This window comes from Thalassophryne amazonica, chromosome 11 (assembly GCF_902500255.1).
Source record: "Thalassophryne amazonica chromosome 11, fThaAma1.1, whole genome shotgun sequence".
Lineage (NCBI taxonomy): Eukaryota > Metazoa > Chordata > Actinopteri > Batrachoidiformes > Batrachoididae > Thalassophryne > Thalassophryne amazonica.
In genome coordinates, this window is record NC_047113.1 from 43,664,021 (window position 1) to 43,690,225 (window position 26,205).

At 40.3% G+C, this 26,205-nt stretch overlaps 3 protein-coding genes across 4 annotated transcripts; all 3 read left to right on the top strand.

Moving 5' to 3' along the window:
* The first annotated feature begins 12,378 nt into the window (after positions 1 to 12,378).
* On the top strand, positions 12,379 to 15,640 carry LOC117520066. Its single transcript, XM_034181371.1, has 6 exons — positions 12,379 to 13,244; positions 13,451 to 13,584; positions 13,714 to 13,877; positions 14,137 to 14,291; positions 14,372 to 14,454; positions 15,474 to 15,640. Exons 1-6 carry the CDS (start codon positions 12,544 to 12,546, stop codon positions 15,560 to 15,562), a joined length of 1,326 nt encoding a protein of 441 aa, XP_034037262.1. The 5' UTR covers positions 12,379 to 12,543; the 3' UTR covers positions 15,563 to 15,640.
* A 2,836-nt stretch (positions 15,641 to 18,476) lies between these two features.
* LOC117520077 (gap junction beta-1 protein-like) lies at positions 18,477 to 20,748 on the top strand. 2 transcript variants are annotated; one of them, XM_034181378.1, is made up of 2 exons: positions 18,477 to 18,632; positions 19,533 to 20,748. In XM_034181378.1, exon 2 carries the CDS (start codon positions 19,547 to 19,549, stop codon positions 20,372 to 20,374), a length of 828 nt encoding a protein of 275 aa, XP_034037269.1. In that variant the 5' UTR covers positions 18,477 to 18,632; positions 19,533 to 19,546; the 3' UTR covers positions 20,375 to 20,748. The 2 variants fall into 2 exon arrangements, with proteins under 2 accessions (XP_034037269.1, XP_034037270.1); XM_034181379.1 differs by lacking the exon at positions 18,477 to 18,632 and adding an exon at positions 18,978 to 19,252.
* A 2,772-nt stretch (positions 20,749 to 23,520) lies between these two features.
* LOC117520075 (gap junction alpha-3 protein-like) lies at positions 23,521 to 26,099 on the top strand. Its single transcript, XM_034181377.1, has 2 exons — positions 23,521 to 24,128; positions 24,757 to 26,099. Exon 2 carries the CDS (start codon positions 24,775 to 24,777, stop codon positions 25,852 to 25,854), a length of 1,080 nt encoding a protein of 359 aa, XP_034037268.1. The 5' UTR covers positions 23,521 to 24,128; positions 24,757 to 24,774; the 3' UTR covers positions 25,855 to 26,099.
* The last annotated feature ends 106 nt before the right edge of the window (positions 26,100 to 26,205 follow it).

Here is a 26,205-nt window from a genome sequence, read left to right on the forward strand (position 1 = left end):
AATAAAAATAGCTGTCTTAAAATGAGCATAACCAAATTTAATGGAGGCTAATTGGTCCGCTAATGGTTTTCAAAGATCATTTGCTCATGAAAAGTCAGCTTTGCTAATTAACCATTAGCTAATTAACTGAAATATGCTAAACACTGCTTAAAATTATTATAAATGTTGTAATATCTCCAGTCTGAAACCAAAATAACAGGTATTTTGGCATATGTTTCTTTTATCTTTTTTTTTTTTTCAGCTGCCATTTGAATGCTCTCACCATATGCAGCTAAAAATCTCAGGCTAATGAAGAGAGATTTGGAACACAGTGCAAATTACACAACTTGAAAGTCGATTATGCTGCTTTCAGTCAATCTTTTGTTGTGAAAACTTTGTGGCTAACAGTTTCACATTTTGTTTGACGTCTGTTTGACCATGCACATTGTTAACAGAACCACAACGGAATGCCTTGTTCGTCTTCCTTGTATAAATGCTTTAAAATTTTCTCAAGCCTGCTTTTTCTCTTTATTTGTTTTTCAGAAATGGAGTTTGTCAGTGTTTATAGGTTATAAGATCGACTTTAATAAATATTACTCTATCAATTTAAATTACTTATTTTTTTCATAATGTGTTGACTATGTGGTACAATTTCATATTATATATATATATGGAGAGAGAGAGAGGACTTTTGGACAACACTCTCCACCACCGTCGTCAACACACCTAATGAGGGACTATCTTCTGGAACAATGGTATTCTGTCTCTACAGTAAAGTTCCAGAAACCTTTCTTTTATTTGTCATGTCCCCGTATGTATACATGAATGAGTTCTCCTGCTGTCAGTCCATGGACATTTGCCGTGACCTGTTATGTATGCTGTAGAACCAAATGTGAAACTGTGCCAAGTGCTGCTGTCAGGTTAACAGTTCCTATGCATGCACACCTGACATCATAACGAGGTACTGGAGGTCCTTTGATGTATCACCAAGGAGCAGTGTGAAGGCATCTACAAGAAGCCAGTCAAAAGAATACTTCCAAAGGAATCTTCTTCCAGGAGAGGGAGCATCCATTTCAAGGAAGGCTTCCTAAAAAGTCGCATTTCCACAGTGAGCATCCAGACATGGTAGTGCAGTCTGATTCTGCAAAGACAGTTTTCCTTGTGGTACTAACTGTACCATGGGAAGGCCATGTGGAGGAGGCATTTGGACAAGATACTGTATGTTCAGCTTCACAGGGCATGTAGGGATGGTCTTCTGTTGTGGTGCCAGTAGCTGGCTACCATGGCTTTCTTGGTCATTCCATGATGGCTTTCCTTTTTAAACTACGTAGGTCTGAGTGTGTGTTCCTTGAGAGCTGCTTCCAAGTATCTGCAGTCTGAGCTGAGAGAGCATTAACCTGGATTCAGTCAGTCTTAGAAGAGACCTTTGAGCTGCTATTGTAGTGATATGGCCAACATTATAAAACATCCCCGGTGGTATTATGTTGCATAGTGGCACCAGGGATGACAGTACCACCAATAGTTACCAAAAATGCAAGCACCCCTGACTGTTATTGACACAAACTGCCACATGCACCACATTAAGGAGCAACCTCATGTCATGAATGGCAACCACCAGTTTATCTGCATCATCTGAAAGTAGCCACCTACCTGTTCTCAGGTGACAGACCACTCCTGCAAACCATCCAGCAGGTGGCAGTGTTCAGTAGGTGACAGGCAGGTCAAACCAAATTTTCTTGTTGGATTCTTTGAGTATATCAAAGTTCACCAAATTTATTGTTTATCCTCAATATATGTAATTTTAATGTGGATACATACAATATGCTTTCATTGTTTTGGGGTTATTGTGTTAAAAATATGAGGATAATACAAACTCCCTTCACCTTATCTCTTCTTCCACTTGGGGTCACGCCACAGCAGATCTAAGGTGGATCTTTGGCATAGGTTTTATGCCAGACGCCCTTCCTGATACAATTCTACATTACATGGAGAGTGGGTAAGGGTGGACTTAAACTAGGAACCTTCTGCTCTGGGAATAAGCACCCTTAACCACTTGGCAATGGCCACCACTTATTTATCTTTTCATTCAGTCACTGCAATTTACAGGATGCACGCTTTCCTAATTTTTTTCCACCCCCTCAATCGTAGGGAGTAAAAAAAAAAAAAAAAAAAAAAAAAAAAAAACTTTTCCAGGAGCTTGTTCAGGGTATTTGTAGGACAAAAACAAACTGCATTCCTTGTACGGTTGTTGCTCCTCATCAAGATGCATCCTTCTACATTAATGTGACGTCATTCTGAAATTCTTACACCTATGACTACTTTCAGGCCTGTGATTTCAGCATTAGTGTCAAAAGAGGCAGGATGCCCATTAATGTGGCTCTTGAACAATATAATGTGCACCACCCACAAGATTCAGGGAGTAGATCAAGTAGCAGCCCGACAGGTTGAAGCAAAGAACACTGTGTGAACAGTATTGGGCATAAAACCAGAGGAATGCAAGTATCAAATTGTATTCATTTGACTTGGTGGTTAATGGTATCTTGTTGGTAGCTGACGTTATTGAAAACTTGTATTGCTGTCATTCTTGGAAAGCTAAGAGAATTTACATTAAAAACAACACAAACTGACTATATACCATATTTTAGCCACAAGAGAAAGATTTGAAACCCAAACAGTCATAACATGTATTTTCTTTGGCACTAATTATTCAAATAAAGTAGTCACATTCTTATATCACAAATATGATTAAAATTTACCTTTAATGGAAACAGTTTAGGATTTTTTTGCTCACATGGGTTGAAATCCAGCAGCAAGAAGGCATTAAACACTTTCCTTGGTGACATCATAGAGAGGAGGTTCTTTTCTGACCCTTGAACAGCACTGCTACACTACATGTTCCAGTGTAAGCGTCATAGTGCTGATGAAACATGGTAGACGCTCAACTGCAACTGAAAAATGCAAAAACAACATAAAATTCAAGAAGAAAAAAGCAATGGACACAATTAGCACAAGTATCCACCCAGATAACCCACTGAGAAGAATTGAGGATAGTATATAGACATAGTTCACACAAAAGTTTTGCTGGATATTTGCTGGACAGGTAAGAACACTCATTCAGGTCTACTGGGTTAGTTCTTCAATACTAACATTGATTACACTTCCAATGTTTGTAGCTGTTTTGCATAAATGAATCAGTGGGCAGACTATCCATCTTTCCATTTTCTAAACCTGCTTACTCCAGTGAAGGGTGACGGGGCGGCTGGAGCCTATCCCAATAGTTACTGGGCAAGAGGCAGGATACAACCTGGACATGCTGCCAGTATATGATCAAACTTTTATTATAAAGTATGTATTTTTCCTAGTTGTAAGCCAGAAATTCCAAGTTCTAAGATCATTCCAAATGGACTGATCTCTCTGTAGAAATAATATGGTCAGATTCCGTAGAGACATTCAAGTCCAGACTAAATACACAGCCCAGTCTCACGGAAAGTCATGATTCAGCAGCACAAAATATACATTAATCTATTGGTTCGTGACAATGTGATGAAAAGTGCCTCATCTTCGTCACTGCAGCACAGATTCATTCTAATTCATCCCGTGATGGCTGCACAAAATTAAAAGTGAAGCGGTGGGGGTCGGGGTGGTTATGGTTAGGGTTGGGGGGAGGAGTAGGGTTAGGTTATGGTTAAGGTTAGTGTTGGGGGTAGGAGTAGGGTTAGTAATAGTGAGTTAAGAAAATCCCCATCATGAAAATTTGACTCACTTCATCACGGGAGCACAAAAAAAAAAAAAAGAAAAAAAAAGTGAGACTGGGCTGAAATATATATTTTTTCTCCCTCTCATATGACTAGCATACTGGTGCATGCCCGTGTATAGAGGGGGTTCAGGGGGTTCAACCGAAACACCCCCCCCGAGAATTCTGCTGATTTTTTTCTGATCTGGATATCAACGTTATGTATTTTCTTTTCATTGATAATAAGCAACAAGCACTAACTGTTACACAGCTATTATCACACACCCTCAAGTTTCCATTTCCTCTGCAGGAGTAATCCCTTAAGTGATGAAAGGGGAAACTGCTAGATAAACTTTTCCCATGGGGGTTGAGAATTTTTGCTCCCTGGTCCCTATCCTCCTCTGATATCAAACAGATTAGTCGGCTTGTATGGCAGCACCCTGACATCCTGGGTGAATGTGAGGCATTATTGTAAAGTGCTTTGAATGTCTGATGCAGATGGAAAAGCGCTATATAAATGCAGCCCATTTACAGCTAGATTCAAACACAATGTAAATTTTGTCAGTTTTATGCAAACTTGAAGCATAGTATATCTTTAAGTATTCAACACATGAAAAAAAAAGTTGACATTTAAGTCCGGGTCTAAGTGACAACAGAGCGCCAAATAGAACAAAGCTTATATGATATATCAGGCAGTAATCACGTCTGTATTAGATTATGGCTCTGTTGTTTTTGGGTCTACGGCAAAGTCGCAGATCGAATCCAGACAAAGGCATTAAGAGTCTGCTGTGGAGTCTTTAGCACTACCACATTCTGCTTTGGGAGAATCTCTATTAATCAGAAGGAACAAACTAGTTCCTCAGTACTGGTTTACATTAAGAGGCCTGAGGATCAGTCTTTTAGCCAAGAGTCTTTCAGGGGATTTTTGCAAGGACAGGGAAACAAATTTCACGCATCTTGTTAAACTGCTGAATAATGTATGTGTGCCAATGACGCAATTTGGCCACAAATGCGTCATTCCTTTTTTGGGGTTTTCTCAGAACATGCTGGAGATATTTTATTACTTCAACAAATCCAGGTTCATCATATATTGTCAGTCATTATTTCCATCATTAATCTGGCTGTCATTTGGATCTACTAACATTTTTGTGGTGACTGTGGCTCAGCTTGAGCATTCTGTTCACAAAATTGACAGTTTAACAGTAGAATTATTTGCAGTTTTTTGAGCTGTGATGTCCTTTGAGGAGATCAAACCCCTACAATTATTATTATTACAATTATTGATTCTGATTCAGCTGTTACTTTGTTGGATATCTAGAAAAGGTAGCTCAGTGGGATGAGTTGAGCTACCAATATATAGACCTGGGTTCAAATTCCAGTCACACTACCTTTGTGCACTTCAACAAGGAAAGATGACTTAAACATGTACAGTGGTTGCACATAATCAGAAAATGTCTAAATAATACTTTCTGTTGTGTAATTGCAGAATCTTACATGAAAAGGTTAGTGTTGCTACTGCAAGAAGGGACCACCAGTCAACTACAGGCATTAATTTAACACATACTGGGGGAGACCTGCACCATCACTCTGAGAAAACCAGGGGGATAACAGGATCCATCCCGAGGGTGGGTAACAGGGGGTAGCCTCTTTGTGAGGTTATGGAGCCCTTAAAAATCTGCATTTGATACAAAATAATAGCCAACCATCTTTACAATCACTGACAGAGGAAGCCTGTTAGTACAGCAGATAACTGTAAGATTCATTCAAATCAATCAATCAATCAATCAATTTTATTTATATAGCGCCAAATCACAACAAACAGTTGCCCCAAGGCGCTTTATATTGTAAGGCAAGGCCATACAGTAATTACAGAAAAACCCCAACGGTCAAAACGACCCCCTGTGAGCAAGCACTTGGCGACAGTGGGAAGGAAAAACTCCCTTTTAACAGGAAGAAACCTCCAGCAGAACCAGGCTCAGGGAGGGGCAGTCTTCTGCTGGGACTGGTTGGGGCTGAGGGAGAGAACCAGGAAAAAGACATGCTGTGGAGGGGAGCAGAGAGCAATCACTAATGATTAAATGCAGAGTGGTGCATACAGAGCAAAAAGAGAAAGAAACACTCAGTGCATCATGGGAACCCCCCAGCAGTCTAAGTCTATAGCAGCATAACTAAGGGATGGTTCAGGGTCACCTGATCCAGCCCTAACTATAAGCTTTAGCAAAAAGGAAAGTTTTAAGCCTAATCTTAAAAGTAGAGAGGGTGTCTGTCTCCCTGATCTGAATTGGGAGCTGGTTCCACAGGAGAGGAGCCTGAAAGCTGAAGGCTCTGCCTCCCATTCCACTCTTACAAACCCTAGGAACTACAAGTAAGCCTGCAGTCTGAGAGCGAAGTGCTCTGTTGGGGTGATATGGTACTATGAGGTCCCTAAGATAAGATGGGACCTGATTATTCAAAACCTTATAAGTAAGAAGAAGAATTTTAAATTCTATTCTAGAATTAACAGGAAGCCAATGAAGAGAGGCCAATATGGGTGAGATATGCTCTCTCCTTCTAGTCCCCGTTAGTACTCTAGCTGCAGCATTTTGAATTAACTGAAGGCTTTTCAGGGAACTTTTAGGACAACCTGATAATAATGAATTACAATAGTCCAGCCTAGAGGAAATAAATGCATGAATTAGTTTTTCAGCTTTCAAATCCGGTTACAAGCACCAAAATTTGACTGTGTATAACTTTTGGTATATATTGTAGAAAAATAACGTTAGCCATTTGAATTTTCAATAGGGGGCCAAGTAGGGGTCAACTGAAGAACTACATAGGGGTCAAAAAAATGTTTCAATCATATTGAACGCTATACCACATTATGTGTCTGAGCACAAATTTTCCAAAAAGGTATAGTTTTGCTATCTATAACTGAATGTTCTGGAGGTATGGGGTAAAAACAGCAAGAATGGTGACAAAGATCACTTTCAGTTTGTACAGAGATCAAAAGTTAAAGTTGCTTCAGTTTCGGTAGAACATTATTATTTTTCTAAAACATGTACCAAAAGGTATACACAGTCAAACTTTGGTGCTTGTAACTGGATTTGAATGATTCCTCTGCAAATATTCTGTTATCTGCTGCACTATGTTAGAATTCTGACTTTTGTTCACATTCAATGTTGTGTTATACATGCACACACACACACACACACACACACACACACACACACACACACACACACACACACACACACACACACACACACACACACACACACACACACACACACACACATATATTTTCTGCAAATAGGACAGGACGACTGCACTGTATTGAAGGGAGGATGGGGTTGTGTATCAGGAGATTTTGGCAAACAATGTCCTTCCCTCAGTAAAAGCATTGAAGATGGGTCCTGGCTGGGTCTTCCAGCATGACAATGACCTGAAACGTACAGCCAGGACAACTAAGGAGGGGCTCTGTAAGAAGCATTTCAAAGTCCTGGAGTGGCCTAGCCAGTCTCCAGACCTGAACTCAAACTAAAAAATCTTTGGAGGGAGCTGAAACTCACAACCTGAAAGATCTGGAGAAGATCTGCATGGAGGAATGGACCAAAATCTCTGCTGCAGTGTGTGAAAACTTGGTCAAGAACTACAGGAAATCTCTGACATCTGTAACTGCAAACAAAGGCTTCTGTACCAAATATTAAGGTCTGTTTTTCTACTGTATCAAATACTTACTTATTTTATGCAATAAAATGCAAATGAATTATTTAAAAATCATACAATGTAATTTTCTGATTTTTTTTTTTTTTTAGATTCTGTCTGTCATAGTTGAAATGTACCTTCAAGAAAAATTACAGACCTATCCATTCTTTGTAAGTTGGAAAACTTGCAAAATTGACAGTGGATCAAGTACTTATTTGCCTCGCTGTATATGATTACCAAGACCACTGTTATACATGTATATATGATTATTAGCACTAGTACCGGCCTCTACTTTACTCTGCTGGTCTACTGAATTCTCAGTCTGGAAAAATTGACACCAAACAAGGTAAAATAAACAGTCTTTTAAGGTAAATTATGAAGGTAAAACCAAAAGTAGTCAAAAATGGTCAATTTTACCCTTGACCCCAGAGGGTTAAACTTTTGGTTGGCAAGCTGTAAAAAAGCTATTTAATTTTTGGTGTAGTTCAGGTGGAGGGGGTTAAACCCCCAACCCCACCCCCCTTAGATCCGCTAGTGGTTCTAAGTTATTTTTACATACAGATCAGTGTATAGGCTCCATCTCCCCTATCTCGTGTGCAATTGGAATAAGCGGGCACAGAAAATTAACAAATTAATATATATATGACCGTTTGTGACTCTCTGATAGCACAACTTCAACCTCCGGATAAAAGTTAGTTTATAAAAGCAGCATGAACTATTCTCATAAATAAGGAACAAATTGTGCGGGTAATAGCCCAATCTGGCAACGCTGAAAACTCCAGCAGCTTCTTGATTGGCTGGCTCTTGTCCAGCTCTCTGACGTCAGCGCAGGTTGATGTCGCTCCTCCGGTGTTTCAAATCCCGCAAAATCTTGTAATATTATTGGTGCAGGTTTTCGTTTTATTTATTTTCTCCTCTTCCAGACCACGACGATGCCTGACTTGATTCAGCAGTCGCACCCGTTATTCGTCGCTCAGAAACTGCAGTTGACTTACAAGCTTCTTTTACTAGAGAATGCTAGAAATAGTCTTGTTGAGGAGCTACACATCTTCACCAACGAGGTGACGTCAGTGTTCGTTATTTAGCTTAGCTAGCGCGGTGGGCGCTTTTCAGCACAATGGATTAGTAAGCTAATTAAAACAAATTAAAAGACGCCAAGTGTAGTGTTTAGTGAATTTTTTCCAGCTGTCACCTTGCTGTATAATGTGCGACGTTTTTCTTTCTTTCTTTGTATTTTTCTTTCAGGCTTGTGAAGATGTGCAGTGTTTCTTGAAATCATCTAATCCTGAAAGTGTGTTCAGTGACCTTACAAAAGCTTTGGATGAAAAACGACAAACTGTGATCAGGCTCTCTGCACTACTGAAGGATCTCACAGTTGGTAAGTAAGTTCTTTTGGCTTTTTCTTCAGGGTCACCACTAGAGGTGGGTGATACCGGAATTTTGGTATGATCCGATACAGAGTAAATACAGGCCCAGTATCGCCGATACGATACTTTTTCATATTTAAGCATCATAGATCCAAAAGACCTAGGATAGAATTTCGCCAAACATTGTACGTGACAACAAAATACTTTATTATCACAATCAATATTTTTGTTTAAAAAATATATCACTCAACACAACTTAAAACAAAATCTCCTGAGGTAGAGGGCTGACAAACCACAATACAAGGGTGTGCTGCTCTGTGTTGTGCGACACAGCACAGCGCTGCTCATACAGACAGAGAGTAGACTTTGATGAATCTGCATGTGCAGCAGTCCATGCGTGCGGGAGAGAAAAAAGCTTGAGTATCAATCTTTTTATACGAGGATCGTTCAATGTCACTACCAGCGTTGGTATCGATATTGGGATCGATCTGCCCACCTCTAGTCACTACAGTAGATCCGATATGGATCTACATATTGATTTGGCACAAGTTTTACACCTGGTGCTCTTTCTGATACAACTCCACATTACATGGAGAATGGGCTTGGGGGGGGTCCTTCATCCAGGAACATTCTGTTTTTAAAACAAGTGCTTAAAGTGTAGGTGACACCAAAAAAATTGCACAAATAATCACTAAAAATGATGAAATGTTTATTTTGAAAAATCCTGAACAATAAAAGTTGATTTTAAGTGCGCAGGTGAAGGATAAACAGCTGTCTGAAGCCTGCACTCTATTTCAGCCCTCAGTTGCGGCCATATTGTTGCCATGTCATCACTGGAATGACACCTGCTGATTCAAGCCCAAATCAATTGTAAACACGGCGGAGGTCGAGCTGTTTTCCTACGATTTTTTTCTAGTGTGGAGCTTTTTTTTTTTTTTAAGTTCAGTCTGAAGGTGATTCTGTAGAAGCTGTGTGAAATACAGCCTTATCATTTTGAGACTTATTTCGATGACAGTGAGAGAGACTAAATGTAAAACCTTCACTCTGACTACAGTGATGATATTGGCAGAGTTCAGAACACAGAATGGTGATTATAAAATAAATAAATAAATGATGCAGGCGATTTCCACATTTGGGTGGAGATTATAAATTGTTGGATTTTTTTTTTTTTTTTTTTTTGCTTGCCAGCTCTTTGGTCATAATCAACTGAAAAAAAATGTTTTACTATTATTAAATATTGAAACCATTCACACACGTAGTAAAAATAAAGTCTTACCTTTCAGTGGGATCATCTTCAGTCCACAAAAACATCAATATTGATAGCGAGGTCTGAAAATAATTTAATTCCTTGTCTTGGCTGAAGAAAAGTCCTGCTGTGACACGTACCAGCAGCAGTCTGCTTTGTCAATCTGGTGGCAGGTGAACTCCGATAATTGTCTTTGGCTGCTGGTTTGAGTCTGCTGTGAGTTGAGTCTCCTCTTCCTCCAGGCCATTTTGCGCTGCAAAATGAAAGTCGGTCGCATCTCCTTCATTAATAAGCATCAGTGGATTAATTGGATGTGGCAAAATTATCCCATGATCCACAAACGAAAAAATAATGTGAAAATAATCAATTTTGCCTCCGTGTGACGTGGAGAAACCCGCACAACACCGTGCTTGTGTACTCGTCAATATAAGTGTTCCACCTGCCAATCAGAAGGCTCTGCCTGATGCATGAAATTATTCCATGATCCATAAACAAAAAAATGTGAAAATAATCAGGTTTGCCTCCATATGAAGTGTTGAAACTGCATGACACAAGTGTGAGCGCGCTCGTCAATATAAATGTTCCACCTGCCAATTAAAAGCAATCTGTCACCGAGACTTAACCGTTCTGAACCATATAAAAAACGGAGCTGTCAGTAGCCTGTAAAATTCCATAAATTAATGGGACTATTAAAATAATGGTTCTGGCATTAATGCCACTTCCTGCTTCTTCTCCAGTGTCGGGACTCGCATGGAAGTTCCTGGTTTTTAGTGGCGCGCAGTTCAAAATTCGAATATTTATCTCTTCAGTAACTGTGCACCAGGAAAGCAATAATTTCAAAATGTTGTTTAATTTTTGTCTTTTTCCTGATGGAATTTATGTTGGAGGTCCACTTCAGGTCCCGGAAGATGGTGGATTCCAGGAACTGGAAAGTGTCCACAGTAGACAACACAGTGTTGTTGAAGATTGGGGGAGTTCCTCCTGAAGTCCAGCATCATCTCCGCAGTTTTAAGCGAGTTCAGCTCCAGGTTGTTCAAACCACACCAGAGGACCAACTGTTCCACCTCCTGTCTGTTTGCAGCCTCATCACCATCCTGGATTAGACCAATGATGGTGGTGTCGTCCGCAAACTACAGGGGTTTTAACATATGGGTTCCCTGAGGTGCAGTCGTTTGTATAGAGGGAGAAGAGCAGTGGGGAGAGCACACACCCCTGAGAGGCGCCAGTACTGATTGTTCATGTGATGATTGTGATGTTCCCCAGCCTCCCCTGCTGTGTCCTGTTCATCAGGAAGTTGGAGATCCACTGACAGGTGGGAGCTGGCAGAGAGAGATTGGAGAGTTTTTGGTGGGGAATATTGGAGATGATGGTGTTCAACGCTGAGCTGAACTTCACAAACAGAATCCTCATAGACGTCCCTGCAGAGTTCTGGTGCTGCATGATGTAATGCAGTCCTATGTTGTTGACTACATCCTCAACTGACCTGTTTGCTCGGTAGGCAAACTGCAGGGGTCCTGTGATGTCCTTCAGGTGGCTCAACACCAGCCATTCAAAGCTTCATGATTACAGATGTCAGAGCGATGGGCCTGTAGTCATTTAGTCCTGTTATGGAGGGATTCTTTGGGACTGGGATAATAGTGGAGCATTTGAAGCAGGAGGGGACCTCACCCAACTCCAAAGATCTATTGAAAATCCGTGTGAAGATAGGGTCCAGCTGATCAGCACAAGCTCTCAAACTTTTCACAGATTGTTTGTGCAGAGGTTGAAAATTCCACTCAACTGGACTTTCAACAAAATATTCTTCACTAGTTGATCAGACTTTTGCAGACATCACCATGGTCTCTGGGAAATTGTGCCTGGCATTTTATAGACTGAAAAAATAAATGGCAAATAGCAACAGCAGTGATTGTGCAGATTGTATCTGATATTATGGATAGTTGAACAAATGGCTTGGTTTAAACAGCACTGCATACATCACACACTGACAAGTGATTTGTCAAATGTTATTTTTTTTAAGGCACAGTGATTTATGAAATCATCCTCTCTTTGTGTCTGCCATCTGTCCAGAGCTGCAGTGTCATGTCCAGGCTGCTGTTAAACATGCAGATCGAACAAATCAACTTCAACCAATCAGAGACAGACGGAGTTTGATGACAGATGTTCTCAAGTTTGGGCCCATGCTGCACAACATCCTCATGGCCACCTCCATAACCAAAGCAGTGCAAGTTCTCGGAGCCTTGCTGTCCCTTCAGCAGCTGCAACGGTTTCTGGTCTTCCAGCCTGCAGTCATGCAGAATGACAAAACGGTCTGCAGCTTTTCAGCCAGTGATGACAGTGCTGTTCAAGCTACGACCTTGTGTCAAAGCCAGGCTGAAGAAAAGTGTGCTGCTGTTACTGAGGAGACTCTCCAACCTGATGCTGTGATTGTGCCTCCTGTTGTCATTGAAAGTCAAGCATGTAATGCAGAGAACCATAAATGTCCACCTCACACAGAAGCTAAACTCCCAGAGACCAGTAACCCTGAACTTGTGAAAATGGCACTGCTGATAAACCGGGGCTATGAGAACGATGTTGAGGTGCAGCACCAAAAGCAAACAACCTCTCAGCTGTTGCAGTTCCTTAAAGCAAAAGTTAAAAATGTTAACCCAATGGAGGCCATTTGTATGGATTTCAGTAAGAACCGCAGTGCAGGTTTTTCACAGTCAACAGCAGCCACCGTGAAATCACACAGCTGCCATTTAGGACACAGTGTGACAAATGACGTGAGAGGTACAGATGTGCTCCGTCCACAGACTTTGCTGGCAGACATTGAAAGCCTTGCTCCAGTCTTCAGAGAAAAGAGAATAGAGTCAAGTGGGTCTCTCATCTATGCTTGTGTGATTGCAACAAAAACTGAATTATGGGATATAGGAGACATCTACACAGAGGTGGAAAGGAGTCCATTTGAAATCAATCCCTTGGAAAAAGAAGATGGTAGCAATAATCAAATGGGTCAGGTGGAGAAGTCCTGCATAAACCTCCAGTGGAAAACTGGGAATCTCCAGAGTGCAGAGCCTCAGCAGAAACACATTTCTGCTGGAGCAGAAACAGCAGTTACCAGCAGTCAAACCATTCCAGAGTTTCAGAACCGCAGGTTTGATGAGATTGAAGTTGTAGTGTGTCACATCATAAGTCCAGACAACTTTTACATCCAGCACGCAGACTCTGTTATGAAAATGCAAGATATTGTCACAGAGTGAGTCGGACTCTAATTTGTCATCTGCTTCTTTCAGCTTTTTACAACATGCAGTGATTTCCTAATCACATTTGCAAGGCCGAAAGGTCGCTTTTCATTTGTAACTTTAGGTTAACACAAAAGTGAACTGCATCCTTTGTAGATTAATTTATGCTGGTTTTGTCTGTGTCCCACATGTTTCTACGTCATGCATTTCTCATTTACAGCAGCTGCAAAGCCAGTAGTTCATATGCTGAGAAGAACTGCATTCCAGACATTGGAACCAAAGTGATGGGTTGGTTCCCCAAGCAAAGACAGTGGTGCAGGGCACAAGTGACAAAGATATGTGGCATAAGTGAAGGTGAGCGCAGTTTTTATGCCTCTTTTACCCAAATACTGTGAGAGTAGTAATGTCGCTTTTGTTTCTGGACCGGTCACTTCAACTCAAAATGGCCTTCAGCAGCCACTCTCTTTAACTCTGACTTTTTAGACTTTAATGCCACTGTTGGTACTGGGAGTGAGGCGTCCATTAAGGTGGAGGTGAAGAGGCTGGATTATGGTGACACTGGCTGCCTGTCACTGCGGAACTTGAAGGAGCTGACTCCTGAAATGGCCGTATTACCACTCCAAGCTCTACAGGTCTCACTTGCAAATGTAAGTGCGTCCAATGCGTAAGTAAGTTCAATGATGGCTTCATAATTTTAACGTGCATATAAACTCTTGTCCACACCTGTCCCCGGTGTGCACATTAAGATTCTTTAAGCCAGATGTGCAGGGGTTGAATACATGCAAGGAGTTTTGATACTGTGCTCTGATACCAGACGGCGTTGGCATTTTGGAAAAATTAAGGAATTGACATACCTTGGTTCACTGTAAAAAAAAAAAAAAAAAAATTCTATATTGTTCCCTCCAGGTGACACCTGTGAATGGGAGTGACTGGTCTGAGGAGGCAATGGCCTGGTTTAGAGACATAGTGCGCAACAGGACTCTGTATGCTAGACTGTACCCACAGGGGCCCAAAATAACAGTGGAGCTCTTCTTGGAGAAGGGAAAACTTGGAGCCATGAGGTACTTAAGAAAACAAGTTTGTGCAGTATAATAAGAGTACAACTTCACATCGGTAACATCACAGTGTTAATTTGTTTTAGGAGGGGTGCATCACTGTCTCTGAGGCTGGCTCAGAATGGACACGCAAAACACGACAAACTGAAGAATGTTGGTCTCATAAAAAGTAAGTAGCTTTATAGTTTGTAAATACACTGAACAAAAATATAAATGCAACACTTGTTTTTGCTCTCAATTTTCATGAGCTGAACTCAAAGATCTAAAATATTTTCTTCATACACAAGATCTATTTCTTTATCTAGTATTCACAAATCTGTCTAAATCTGTTAGTGAGCACTTCTCCTTTGTCAAGATAATCCATCCCATCTCACAGGTGTGGCATATCAGGATGCTGATTAGACAACATGATTATTGCATAGTTGTGCCACAATAAAAGGCCACTCTGAAATGTTCAGTTTTATCACACAGCACAATGCCACAGAAGTCGCACGTTTTGAGGGAGCGTGCAGTTAGCATGCTGACTGCAGGAATGTCCACCAGAGCTGTTGCCCAAGAATTGAATGTTCATTTCTCTTCCATAAGCCCAATCCAAAGGTGTTTCAGAGAATTTGGCACTACATTCAGCCACCCTCACAACCGCCAACCACGTGTAGCCACACTAGCCCAACACCTACACATCCAGCATGTTCACCCCCAGGATCCCCTGAGACCAGCCACCTGGACAGATGCTGCAGCACTTGGTTTGCAGAACCAAATAATTTCTTCACAAACTGTCAGAAACCGTCCTCATCGGGGTCACGACTCTCGACCTGACTAAAGTTCATCATCGTAAGCAACTTGAGTGGGCAAATGCACACATTCAGTGGTGTCTGGTTGCTGATCAACTCTATGCGAAAGATCTTGATATGCCACACCTGTGAGGTGGGATAGATTATCTCGGCAAAGGAGAAGTTCTCACTAATGCAGATTTGTGAACAATACTTGAGAGAAATGTATTTTGTGTAAAAAAGAAAATGTTTTAGGTCTTTGAGTTCAGCTCAAGAAAAATGGGAACAAAAGTGTTGCATTTATATTTTTGTTCAGTGTGCTTTAACTTCTGCACATAGGCACCAGTCTTACCTGTATCTTAAAAATGATTTTTTTAAATGTTATTTTTAGTCAAAATCTTACCATGTCCCTTTACAGGCACTGCTCAACTTAAAAGGAAGAAACAGGAATCTGACTGGGAGAGATATATCATCTCTTGCTATACGCAGAATAAAAACCATCTGTAAAGGAGGGAACCTGGTTTGTTGGATTGCATGTAACAAGCAAATGAACGACCTGTAAGGTGTAGTCACACTGTGAAGGATTGAGTAGTGGTACCGGCTTGAAATAATTCTCCGTCAGATGTCCGCTCAAAGTTTTGAGCATGCACAAACTTTCCGCCAGACATCAGCTGACAAGGAACGCATTTAACGAATGAGAAAAGGATTTGTATAGGACAATAACAGACACAAATAATATAAAAAGTTTGTATCTGTTCCTTAACCCGTCACAGTGTAATTTAGACTTTAGATTATCTAATTTTTTTATAAGTGACTTGACAAGCTGCTGTAGTTAGCACATTGCATAAGAAAAAAGCACAGCGCAACTCTCAAAAGGCGTGGAACACATCTTGAGGTTACAAATAAAAGTCTACAGTAGTAAGTGATATCTGCTTGTCTCGTATTTTAATGTAACTGTAATTACAGACTGTCTAGCAAGTGTGAATGTAATTTGTTTTGGTCTATCTGGAAAAATTGCTATTTTATGCTGCAAAGATGATTGACTCGTCATTAAAAGGACAAAGGTAATAAAAAGGTAAAAACAAAAATACTGTCTCAGTATTTGTAAAACATTTTTTTTTTTTCTCCTGTGGAAGAGCAGGTGTAGATGTTGTCGAACCACACTTTTTGGTCAACCAGATTATTTCACAGACTCACTGAGCCAGAAGAAAAACTGAGTGCTTAAAGTTTTACGACAGCCATTACCTATGATGGATGTTTTTTTTTATTATTATTGTTAACAGTGATGCAGTTTCCATCACCCACCTTTCAGAGTGGTCAAATCTGGGTAGATGCCAGAACATTTTTAGTCACTGGGCCAGTCGATAAAAATCATTGTCTACCTCTGGAAGATGACATGGACATCAAATTGTATGTGTTTTATTTAGAATACTTACCACATAAAAACAGATTTGGCTTCATAGTTGTGGTTGTGCTTTGTATTTCAATAAACATGGGAAATGAGATATAGGTCCTGTGACTTAAGTTATCACTGGTTGGAATCTGTACTTAATGTATAACTGATAGTAAAAGTAAGTCCCTTCAGCTGCTCTCGTTTTCGCTTGGGGTCACCACAGCTGATCCGAGATGAATCTGCATGTTGATTTGTTTTATGCAGGATGCCTTTCCTGATAACTGCATTACATGGAGAATGGGCAGGAATAGGTTTGAACTGGGAACCTTCCACACTGGAAACAAGCGTACTTAGCCACTGGGCCACAACCTCTGCTGTAATGTGTAATTGATAGAGTACATAAAAAAAAAAAAAAACTTGCAAAATTGGCTGTTGGTTACACTTTTTGTCAATCAGTTGTGCAGCATTCAGTGTTGTTCTGCTGCACCACTGTTGGAATAAGAATAAATGATTGATTCACACATTGAACTTCCCTTAATAACTTTGGTCACTTCGATTCATGCCATTCAAAAATATTGTGGGTGTTATTTAATTTTTAAGAATGTGGGGGTTTAAATTGGTAACTTCACCGTCATTGCCTGGATGTTTGCTGTGAAGCCTTTGCACTGCTATTTTAGTTAATTGTAATTGAATTAAAGATGTACCAAAGAAACCGTTTCATTTCATTGCTTCACCATCACTAATCTCTTTTCTGTCTTAAAATTGTTTAGAGTTGTGTATCTGTGTACACACGTTTGCTTGGAGTAAAGCATTGGTTATTCTAGCCACTAGATGGCGCCAGTCTAGTTACAATGTCATGCCAAAAGCATATTTTTTGTACCATGTTCCATGTGCACTAAAACATTACAAATTATGTGGAGTGTATCTGTTGTAATAAAGAGATGTCACCTGATTAGATGCTTTATGTCTGTATTATAATATTGTTTTATGTGGCTATAATGTAAATTTATTTAGCGCAGAAAATTAAGGCCACCCACTCCAGTGTAATAAGTGACAAAGAAATGTCAATGGTACAGTGAGTTGCAGTAGGTCATCTGATAATCTCACAACCACATTGTGTTGTAGCTTCATATTTTTACCATAAATTATTTTCCTCATGTACTGGGGGGGAGTTGCATCTGAAATTTCACTTTTAACTAACCAAAAAGAATTTCACTATGGGTCTGAGTCTACAAGCAGAGACTTTGCAGCCATCCTGATTTTATCTCACTTTTATTCCAATCATGCCTACAAAGTGCTTCATCATAAAACCACAAAGAAGGAAATGAATTGCCCAATCAAGTGATTTCAAAATGGGAACACAATGTCGAAGATAAAGAAGTTCTGGTCCAAAAGTTAATGTATCTAACTGATGTTAATATTTTCAATACTGAAAACATAACATGAAGGCAAAACTGAAGAAATATTTTCAAGTTTAATTGGCAGCATTGTAATGTCTAATCCCTATTTTGGGGGATCCAAACAATAACCCATTTTTGTTTTTTTTTTTCTGATGTGTTTTGTTAGTTGGCTGGATCAGATTTACTCGTCTAATCAAAGCAGGCTGATACAGACGCGTCATCAGCTGGAAACCTTTGATTTTTTACATAGAACTTGTGGCAGATGAGAAGGATCATGTTGATCACAGGAGAATAAGAGAAATGAACAGGTGGTTTTCATGAAACGTGGTCTGAAACAGCCATTTAACCTGGCTTTGCTTTTATTCAGTAATAATCCGTGTAATTAATGTGCAAACCTGGCTGCACGCTCATGGACGGTGGCTCAGGTCAAAGGCTTCCTTCACTTCCCTGCCTGGCCAAAGCACAATAAATAATGCGGCATGCTGAGGCCTTTTGTGTCCACACACATTCCTTCTTTTGCTTGTGGTAGGCGGAAATCGAGGCGTTTGATCTGAATACTAAAGAGTCTTGTTGCAGCCACATAAAGGATGCCATTGTATGCAAATAGTTTATATAAGAGCATATGACCGCTACGGTGCAGGGCAGCGGCTAGTGGCGGAGGAATGATTAGCATTTTCCAGACGCATGGTGTTCTCAGTCCAGCCTTTTAGTTGCTAAAAAGCACAATATTTTAATTATTTTCTACTAGTTTTGTACACATTTTTGTGTACCACCACAACTGAAGGTAAAAATATATATTCTACTGTTAAGATTTGTACTAATATCCAGTGTGCCATACTCGTTGACGTGAGCGATAGCTAAAAACGCCCCAGATATCTTGACACATACTTGGCATGCTGCCGCCTAATTACCATTACCCTGAATGAGTAATAAATCTGAATCAGCATATTTTTAAAGACAACTCCTAGTTTGACAAGCTAATGTTTTCGATGAGTGGATTTCGGTTGACTCTGTAGCATTTCTTACAAATAACAGAAGCCTCTGTCATGTTGAAAGAGCTTTTGTTAATGAGATGGATGTCTTTTTGGCTGCTTGCAGAAGTTTGTTGGCAGTCTGTCCGTTTGCAACTGAGCTGTAGGTCAGATGGGGAGTAGAGTATTAATACACAGCCAAGAAATCACGTGGATCGTCGAATGTTTCGCAATTGGCTTCGATTTGTTGCGTCTTGTGACGGTGCATTCTTGCAGGCCATCGCCCATACTTTTATACGGCTAGCGGGCTACTTGGCAATTCTTCGTCTGTTCATTACTCTGCTAAATCTAGCCTAATGTCCAGACAGCACCTCAAGATGGTGATCTTTGGTCAAGGTGCTGCTTACGCCGCTTGCACCGCCGGATAAACCTGGTAAATCGCTGAAAACTGTCACAACAGTCTGACTTTATTGCATTAATATATGTGATTATTGTCAAAAATAATTTAACATGATAAACACTGCTTTTAATACAAAAATGCTTTGGAAGGAAGGGCTAAAAAAAAGTGTATTATTTAATAGCTATTTATGCCTTTCACTATTTGTAGAAGTTCACTTTTGTATTCATGATTTTTTGGTGTTATGTTGATCTGAGCGACAGTGATCTTTACATTCATGTGACCTTTACTGAACATTTAACCTTTGCTTTTGCAGACCTGGAGTCGAAAATGAACTGGGGGTCCTTTTATGCTGTGATCAGCGGCGTAAACAGGCATTCCACCGGCATTGGACGTATTTGGATTTCTGTCATCTTCATTTTCCGCATTCTGGTCCTGGTGGTTGCGGCCGAGAGCGTTTGGGGAGATGAGAAGTCCCAATTCACCTGCAACACACAACAGCCTGGATGTAACAGTGTTTGCTATGACCAGTTCTTCCCTGTCTCTCACATCCGGCTGTGGGCACTACAGCTCATCCTCGTATCCACCCCCGCCCTGCTGGTAGCTATGCACGTGGCCCATCGCCACCACATCGAGAAGAAGCTCCTGAAGAGGACAGGTCGCAGTACCCCCAAGGAGCTGGAACACATCAAGAACCAGAAGTTCCAGATAACTGGAGCTCTGTGGTGGACATACATGATTAGTATTGTCTTCAGAATCATCTTCGAGTTGGCATTTCTCTACATCTTCCACTTGATCTACCCTAACTTTAAGATGGTGCGTTTAGTGAAGTGTGACTCATACCCATGTCCCAACACAGTGGACTGTTTTGTCTCCAGACCCACAGAGAAGACTATATTCATCGCGTTTATGCTGGCAGTGTCCGGGGTTTGTGTCCTCCTGAACCTGGCTGAGGTGATATACCTCATAAGTCGGGCCTGCACGCGGTACTTCCATGGTTCTGACGAAGAATCCAAAGTGGCTTGGATAAGTCAAAAGTTGTCTTCCTATAAGCAAAATGAGATCAATCAGCTGATTGCAGACCATGCTCTTAAATCTAGGCTCGCTGTGAGTAAAAAAAGTACAACTGAGAGAGGAAATAGGTGTTCTGCTTTCTGACTGCCTTGTGCGTATCTAACTAATCAACAGTCATGTTGCGCTGTATTATTGACACATATGCTTGATCAGTTCCAGTTGACTTACTTTGAAATTTTGTGTCTTTCAGTCAGTTTCTCACTGATTCTTGTGTTTTTGTCCGTTTTTACTGATGAAGTTTAATTGTTGTTGGAACTGGTTTAAATTATTTAGAGCTGGTAGGAAGATGAGAAGGTTAAAGCATTGTACAGATTTTTCATATTACAGTTCACGTGCTTAGTAGATGTATGTTTTTATTTGTAATTTTTTTTTAGGCGGTAAGGTTTTTGTTCATTTGATATGACCAGTGATTTCTTCACTTCATTATTGCGAAGTTACAAGAATATTTAAAATTGCAATGTTCATGAATATGCCTTCATTTATCTTTGCGTATCCCAAGCGAACACATTTAAACGTGCATATTAGTCTGAAAATGGGGCCGATTGGGTGTTTTGTCATATTTAAGATTTTCATTTACATTGTTCCACAGATATCTGTGTTCTCTCAGCTAATGTAGTTTTGACAAACAAAAAGGGAGCATGAAAATTAAACCACTTAGAGCTACGGGATTTCCTGTTATACATAAACAAAACCAGTGAAGACAAAAGCTTTGGACCAATGGCAAAATATAGGAAGTCATTAAGAGCAATAATAATAATAATAATCTTTATTTGTATAGCACTTTCTGGTGCAGATTATGCATTTCCATGTGCTTTTATATACATACATGCATACAAAATATGATGTAGTAAATACGCCTGACTGGAAAATCACTAAGGGCCCTTGGGCAAGGTCTTTAATCCCCTATTGCTCCCAGTGTGTAGTGAGCGCCTTGAATGGCAGCACCCTGACATCGGGGTGAATGTGAGGCATAATTGTAAAGCACTTTGAGCGTCTGGTGCAGATGAAAAAGCACTATATAAATGCAGTCCATTTACCATTTAAATACAACAAAACTAACAATATATCCAACAATAGTTAACCAAAACTCAGCCACTCTCTGTTTGCAACAGCCAACCCCGCAAATTCAATCACACAAACTCATCCTCAGTTGATTTCTGGACAAAATTTACTGATAATGATGTAATATATTCTTCAGAATTTATTTTATTGATAAGTTGCAAGTTATATGTCTGTAAGAAAAGATGTGCCATAGGTTTTGATTTAAAATATTTATTATAATTCTTATTCTTATTATTATCATTATATCATTATTATTGGGTTTTACATGCAAAAACGGCTATAGACCACAAAGGAGGGGAATGTATAGACGTTGAAATGCTGGATAAATAAGTGTATTCACTTAAATTTATATACGAGCGTATGTATACAAATCCTACTAATTTATCGTGTCTAAACCCAGGCTGGCTCAAACCTATTACATGACAACAGACAAGGTTATTTATTGGTCACATTACTAACAGGATCAGGAGCTGCACTACATTTGTGGTCAGTGACTATACTAAACTTCGTGCAGACAGCTAAATATTGGGAATGTTTTTCTTCAAATGTTTTCCAGATGTTCAACACAAAAGCAGTTTATTTTTAAAAGTAATATGAAACTAATATATTAAAGCAATTATGCTTTTATTTTACATGTACACATATAAATACTTGAATACTTTTGGTGGGTGGTTCAGCGGTTACACAGAGATATTAGCTGTCCTAATAAATAATGACTATTCAGTATTGTTAGTTGTCTTCCACAGTTGCAGGACAGTTTACCGAAAAGAAACTTCAATTTACAGGTGGTTCATCACACATTTTATTCATTTTGATGAGTGATCTTTGCAATAAACTGACATTTATATGCTTTTTCATGACTTTGTAAGCATGTTTTCTTTGCTTATTTTTATCACTGCAGTGAGTGGAGTTTATGGGCGAGATGTATCACTTGTACATTTGATATGTGGTAAAAAATACTTCAAATGTACACATATACAAAACAGCATGGTAATTCATGTACCTGGCATTAAAATTTGTAAAATGTAAAATAAATAAATAAATAAATTGCTTTTTATTCATTTATTTTTTTGTGTTCTTCAAAACAAATAAATAATGGTACAACTGCAAGTTGGAAATTACAATCAGATGTTTTGCATGTGTGCAGTTTCTGCAGTGTTGTAATTCTGGAATACAAATTTTGGCGCAAGGAAACCAAAGAAACTTAAAAAAAAAACACTGAGGACAATTGGCTGTGGAATATTAAATGGTTATTATTAAAATGAAGGCTAAATTTCAGTAAATATTTGTATTTCTTTAAATTAGAAAAGGAAATACAATTGTGTTCTGACTGGCTTTAACAACAAACCTATAATAACTACAACAAGAGCAAAAGGAGATTTCTGACAATGCAGATCACCTCCCAAAATTCAGCGGAGTTTTCTATGAACTAATATCTATCTGTGGTGCAAATTTGGTGAGAATTTGCAAAGTAGTTTTTTTTTTAAGATAATCCTTCAAAGCCTATATAAAATGAAATCTTGATCCAGAATCTGGATCTGGATCCCGATCACCTCCACGATTTAATGGAGTCTTCCATGGCCTAATATGTGTCTGTGGTGAAAATTTCTTCAAAATCCGTGCAGCAATTTTGACATAATCCTGCTAACAGACATATAAATAAATAAACACAGATGATTTTATTACGTCCTTGGCGGACATAATAAAATGAGTTGTTATCTTTCCAGGCCCGATGAACAAACAAGAGTGGACTTATTACTGAAAAGATCACACGATATTCAGCTGATTAAAGGGAAAAATGATTTTTCTGCTCGGTTGCTTCCATCAAGTTTCTAAATTCAAGTAATGTGCAAGAAAAATGGTTCTGAGAAATGTTTCCAGCTCTGAAAGAAATCCATCACTGTATGGGCGTATTTGTCTGCTTATTATCCCGTACGCCCTCCCATAAAAGAAACATCTTCTACACTGGTATGTGCTTGCTCATACTGTATGTACAAATCATTTATGTTGACCTGTATACTGTTGTACAGCCAGGTAAACAATCCAATTCAGCATACTGTGCATTGGCAGTTATCCATGTAATAAAGCGTTAATATGAAAGTTTTCAGACTTACATATTTGTGATCAAAAATACAAATTCATTTTTGTATTATGTCGGTTCAAGAATGAGCATAAACTAGGTTATACTTTACATAAGCCATGTTTTGCCATTTTACAAACTGATGCTGACACACTGAAGCTGAACCTTTTCACTCACAGAATGCTTTCTGTTATTGTATTTGGTAACTTGACCAAAGAAACGGCTGCTCGTTTCCAACCATGCACCCTGTGATAGGAAAGACGCTCATGCTAAATTTAGGCCAAAGGAGCACTTGTGTCCAGACAGTAGTGAGCGATGTTATTGGACAGCTGTTCTGTCACTCAATGTATCGGGAAGGCGGAGGAGCTTTGATAGTTTACATTGGAGAGCGTGCCCTGTGCCATATTTAACTGTTGAGGGTCGAGGGTCGAAGGAGGCCAAGCCAGACATGCCAGAGATGGTGTCCATCAGGTTATGTGGTGCTGCAGTCAGTGGGAGAGCCCGAGGCCCCGGATCCAACTGAAGACTGACGACCAAGTCGGTGGATTCATCGGCGCAGAACAGAGATTTCACCCAGTTTTTATGTCCATTCAAGGACATCGATGCGGTCCTGAAGATCGGCCAGGCAAGCGGGCGGCCTCATGGCTCCTCAGAAACGAGTTGTGCTTCACCACGGGGGACGTGTTAGTTGACAAGGTAGGTAACTCTTCAAGTCAACTTTACCCTTCTTTGTCGATTCAAAAACCAGAGTCAAAGTTGCACAAATATCAACTCTGACAAGTGTGTTTTCGTAGGGCGCAATTGTGTCTTCAGAGTTGATATTTTATTCCATCCACGCTTTCAAAAGCAATTATATTTTACTGTTTTCCACATGAGCTTAATATTGAAGTGGACAGTGAAAAATCCTGAATTGACTATACTACTGCAGTACAGTAGAAGTATATTTATAACATATAATGTGTTCCAGTGGGGTTCCAGTCCTGAGTGGAGCTGTTTCTAATTAACATGTCCACCACATATCTGCCAAGTGTTTCATTTCACCTCATGGATCACATTCCCAAGGCTTGGATCGTGAAAGCCAGCAGTCCCACGATGAGGACTGGAACCATCTTTCCCCCTGTCTGCACTTCCCAAATATATACCCTCCTAAAGTAAATATAAGCCAGTTCCTGTCCAAACGTACTTCCCCAGTTGTACTCTTGGATCCTTAAAGACTCAATTGGTCTAAGTCAGATCAAACTTGGTGAGATATGTTAAAATGTATTAACATGTCATAAATATATTAAACTTGTTATGACACATCCTGTTGTCTTCAATGTGACAGATTTGACTGGACATAGCCATGGGGGACTGGAACTTACTGGGGAAGCTTCTAGAAAAGGCCCAGGAACACTCCACGGTGGTGGGGAAGGTGTGGCTCACTGTCCTCTTCATCTTCCGCATCCTGGTCCTGAGCGCCGCCACTGAGAAGGTGTGGGGCGACGAGCACTCAGGCTTCATCTGCGACACCAAGCAGCCTGGTTGCGAGAACGTGTGCTACGACATCACATTTCCAATTTCCCATGTTCGCTTTTGGGTGCTGCAGATTATCTTTGTGTCCACGCCCACATTAATCTACCTGGGACACATCCTCCACCTTGTACGGATGGAAGAGAAGCAGAAGGAGAAGGAAAACGTGCAGCATTTTGAAAAGCAGACCCTCATCGTGGACGTCAAGCAAAAGAAGCCATTGGTGAGGAATGATAAGGGCCACGTGCGCCTGCAGGGGGAGCTCCTGCGCACCTATGTCTTTAATGTGATCTTTAAAACCCTGTTCGAGGTTGGTTTCATAGTGGCTCAGTACCTCTTGTACGGCTTTGAGCTGAAGCCCATGTACACGTGCGACCGCCCCCCCTGCCCAAATGTTGTAAACTGCTACATATCACGTCCCACTGAGAAAACCATCTTTATCATCTTCATGCTAGGCGTGGCTAGCGTGTCTCTGTTTCTTAACCTCATTGAGATGTATCACCTGGGCTTCACCAAATGCCGCCAGGGGATCACCTACAGGAGATCTCACCATTCCTCTGGTAGGGGCTCCAAGGAACCCAGCGAGGCAGCAGTGCCATTTGTGCCTAGCTACGACGACTTCTTCCCCGTGCACCACCAAGTCCAGCCTGGCTACCCATCCGTAACCGGTTACAACATGTCCCCTCTGTCTGAGGGTACCGACTCATCCTTCCACCCATACCACAGCAAGGCCGCTTACAAGCAGAACAAGGATAACTTGGCGGTGGAGAGGAGTAGCGGCAAGCCAGAGGAATGTGAACTGAAAGGAAAGAAAGGAGCAGAATCAGTCCCTGGGTCACCTACACAGGGCAGGCCGGGTCGCAGTGCCAAACACAGCAGCAGCAAGACGAGAGTAGACGATCTGAAGATATGAGGTGGTTCACGTTTCTCAGAGAGGTCTTAAATTGCTACCTGTTTGGAAATATTAGTACATGTGCAAGTGACTCTTATTACTGAGACGCCACAGGTTTGTCTCATTCCAGCTTTGCAGAGAGGGCAGAGAAACTGAAATTACAGTGTGAATTATAAGGACTGATAATGCCCACAATTGTTTGTTTAAAATGGTTTTCTCTATTGAACTTGAACGAACTAGATACAGGAAAAAGACCCATAACAATATTTTAAGTTGCTAATGATATATAGGCATTTTAAGAATTTAATGTTTTTGTTGGAGGTATGAGTCTTTCCACCATCACTAACACTTATCACTGAGATTTATCACATG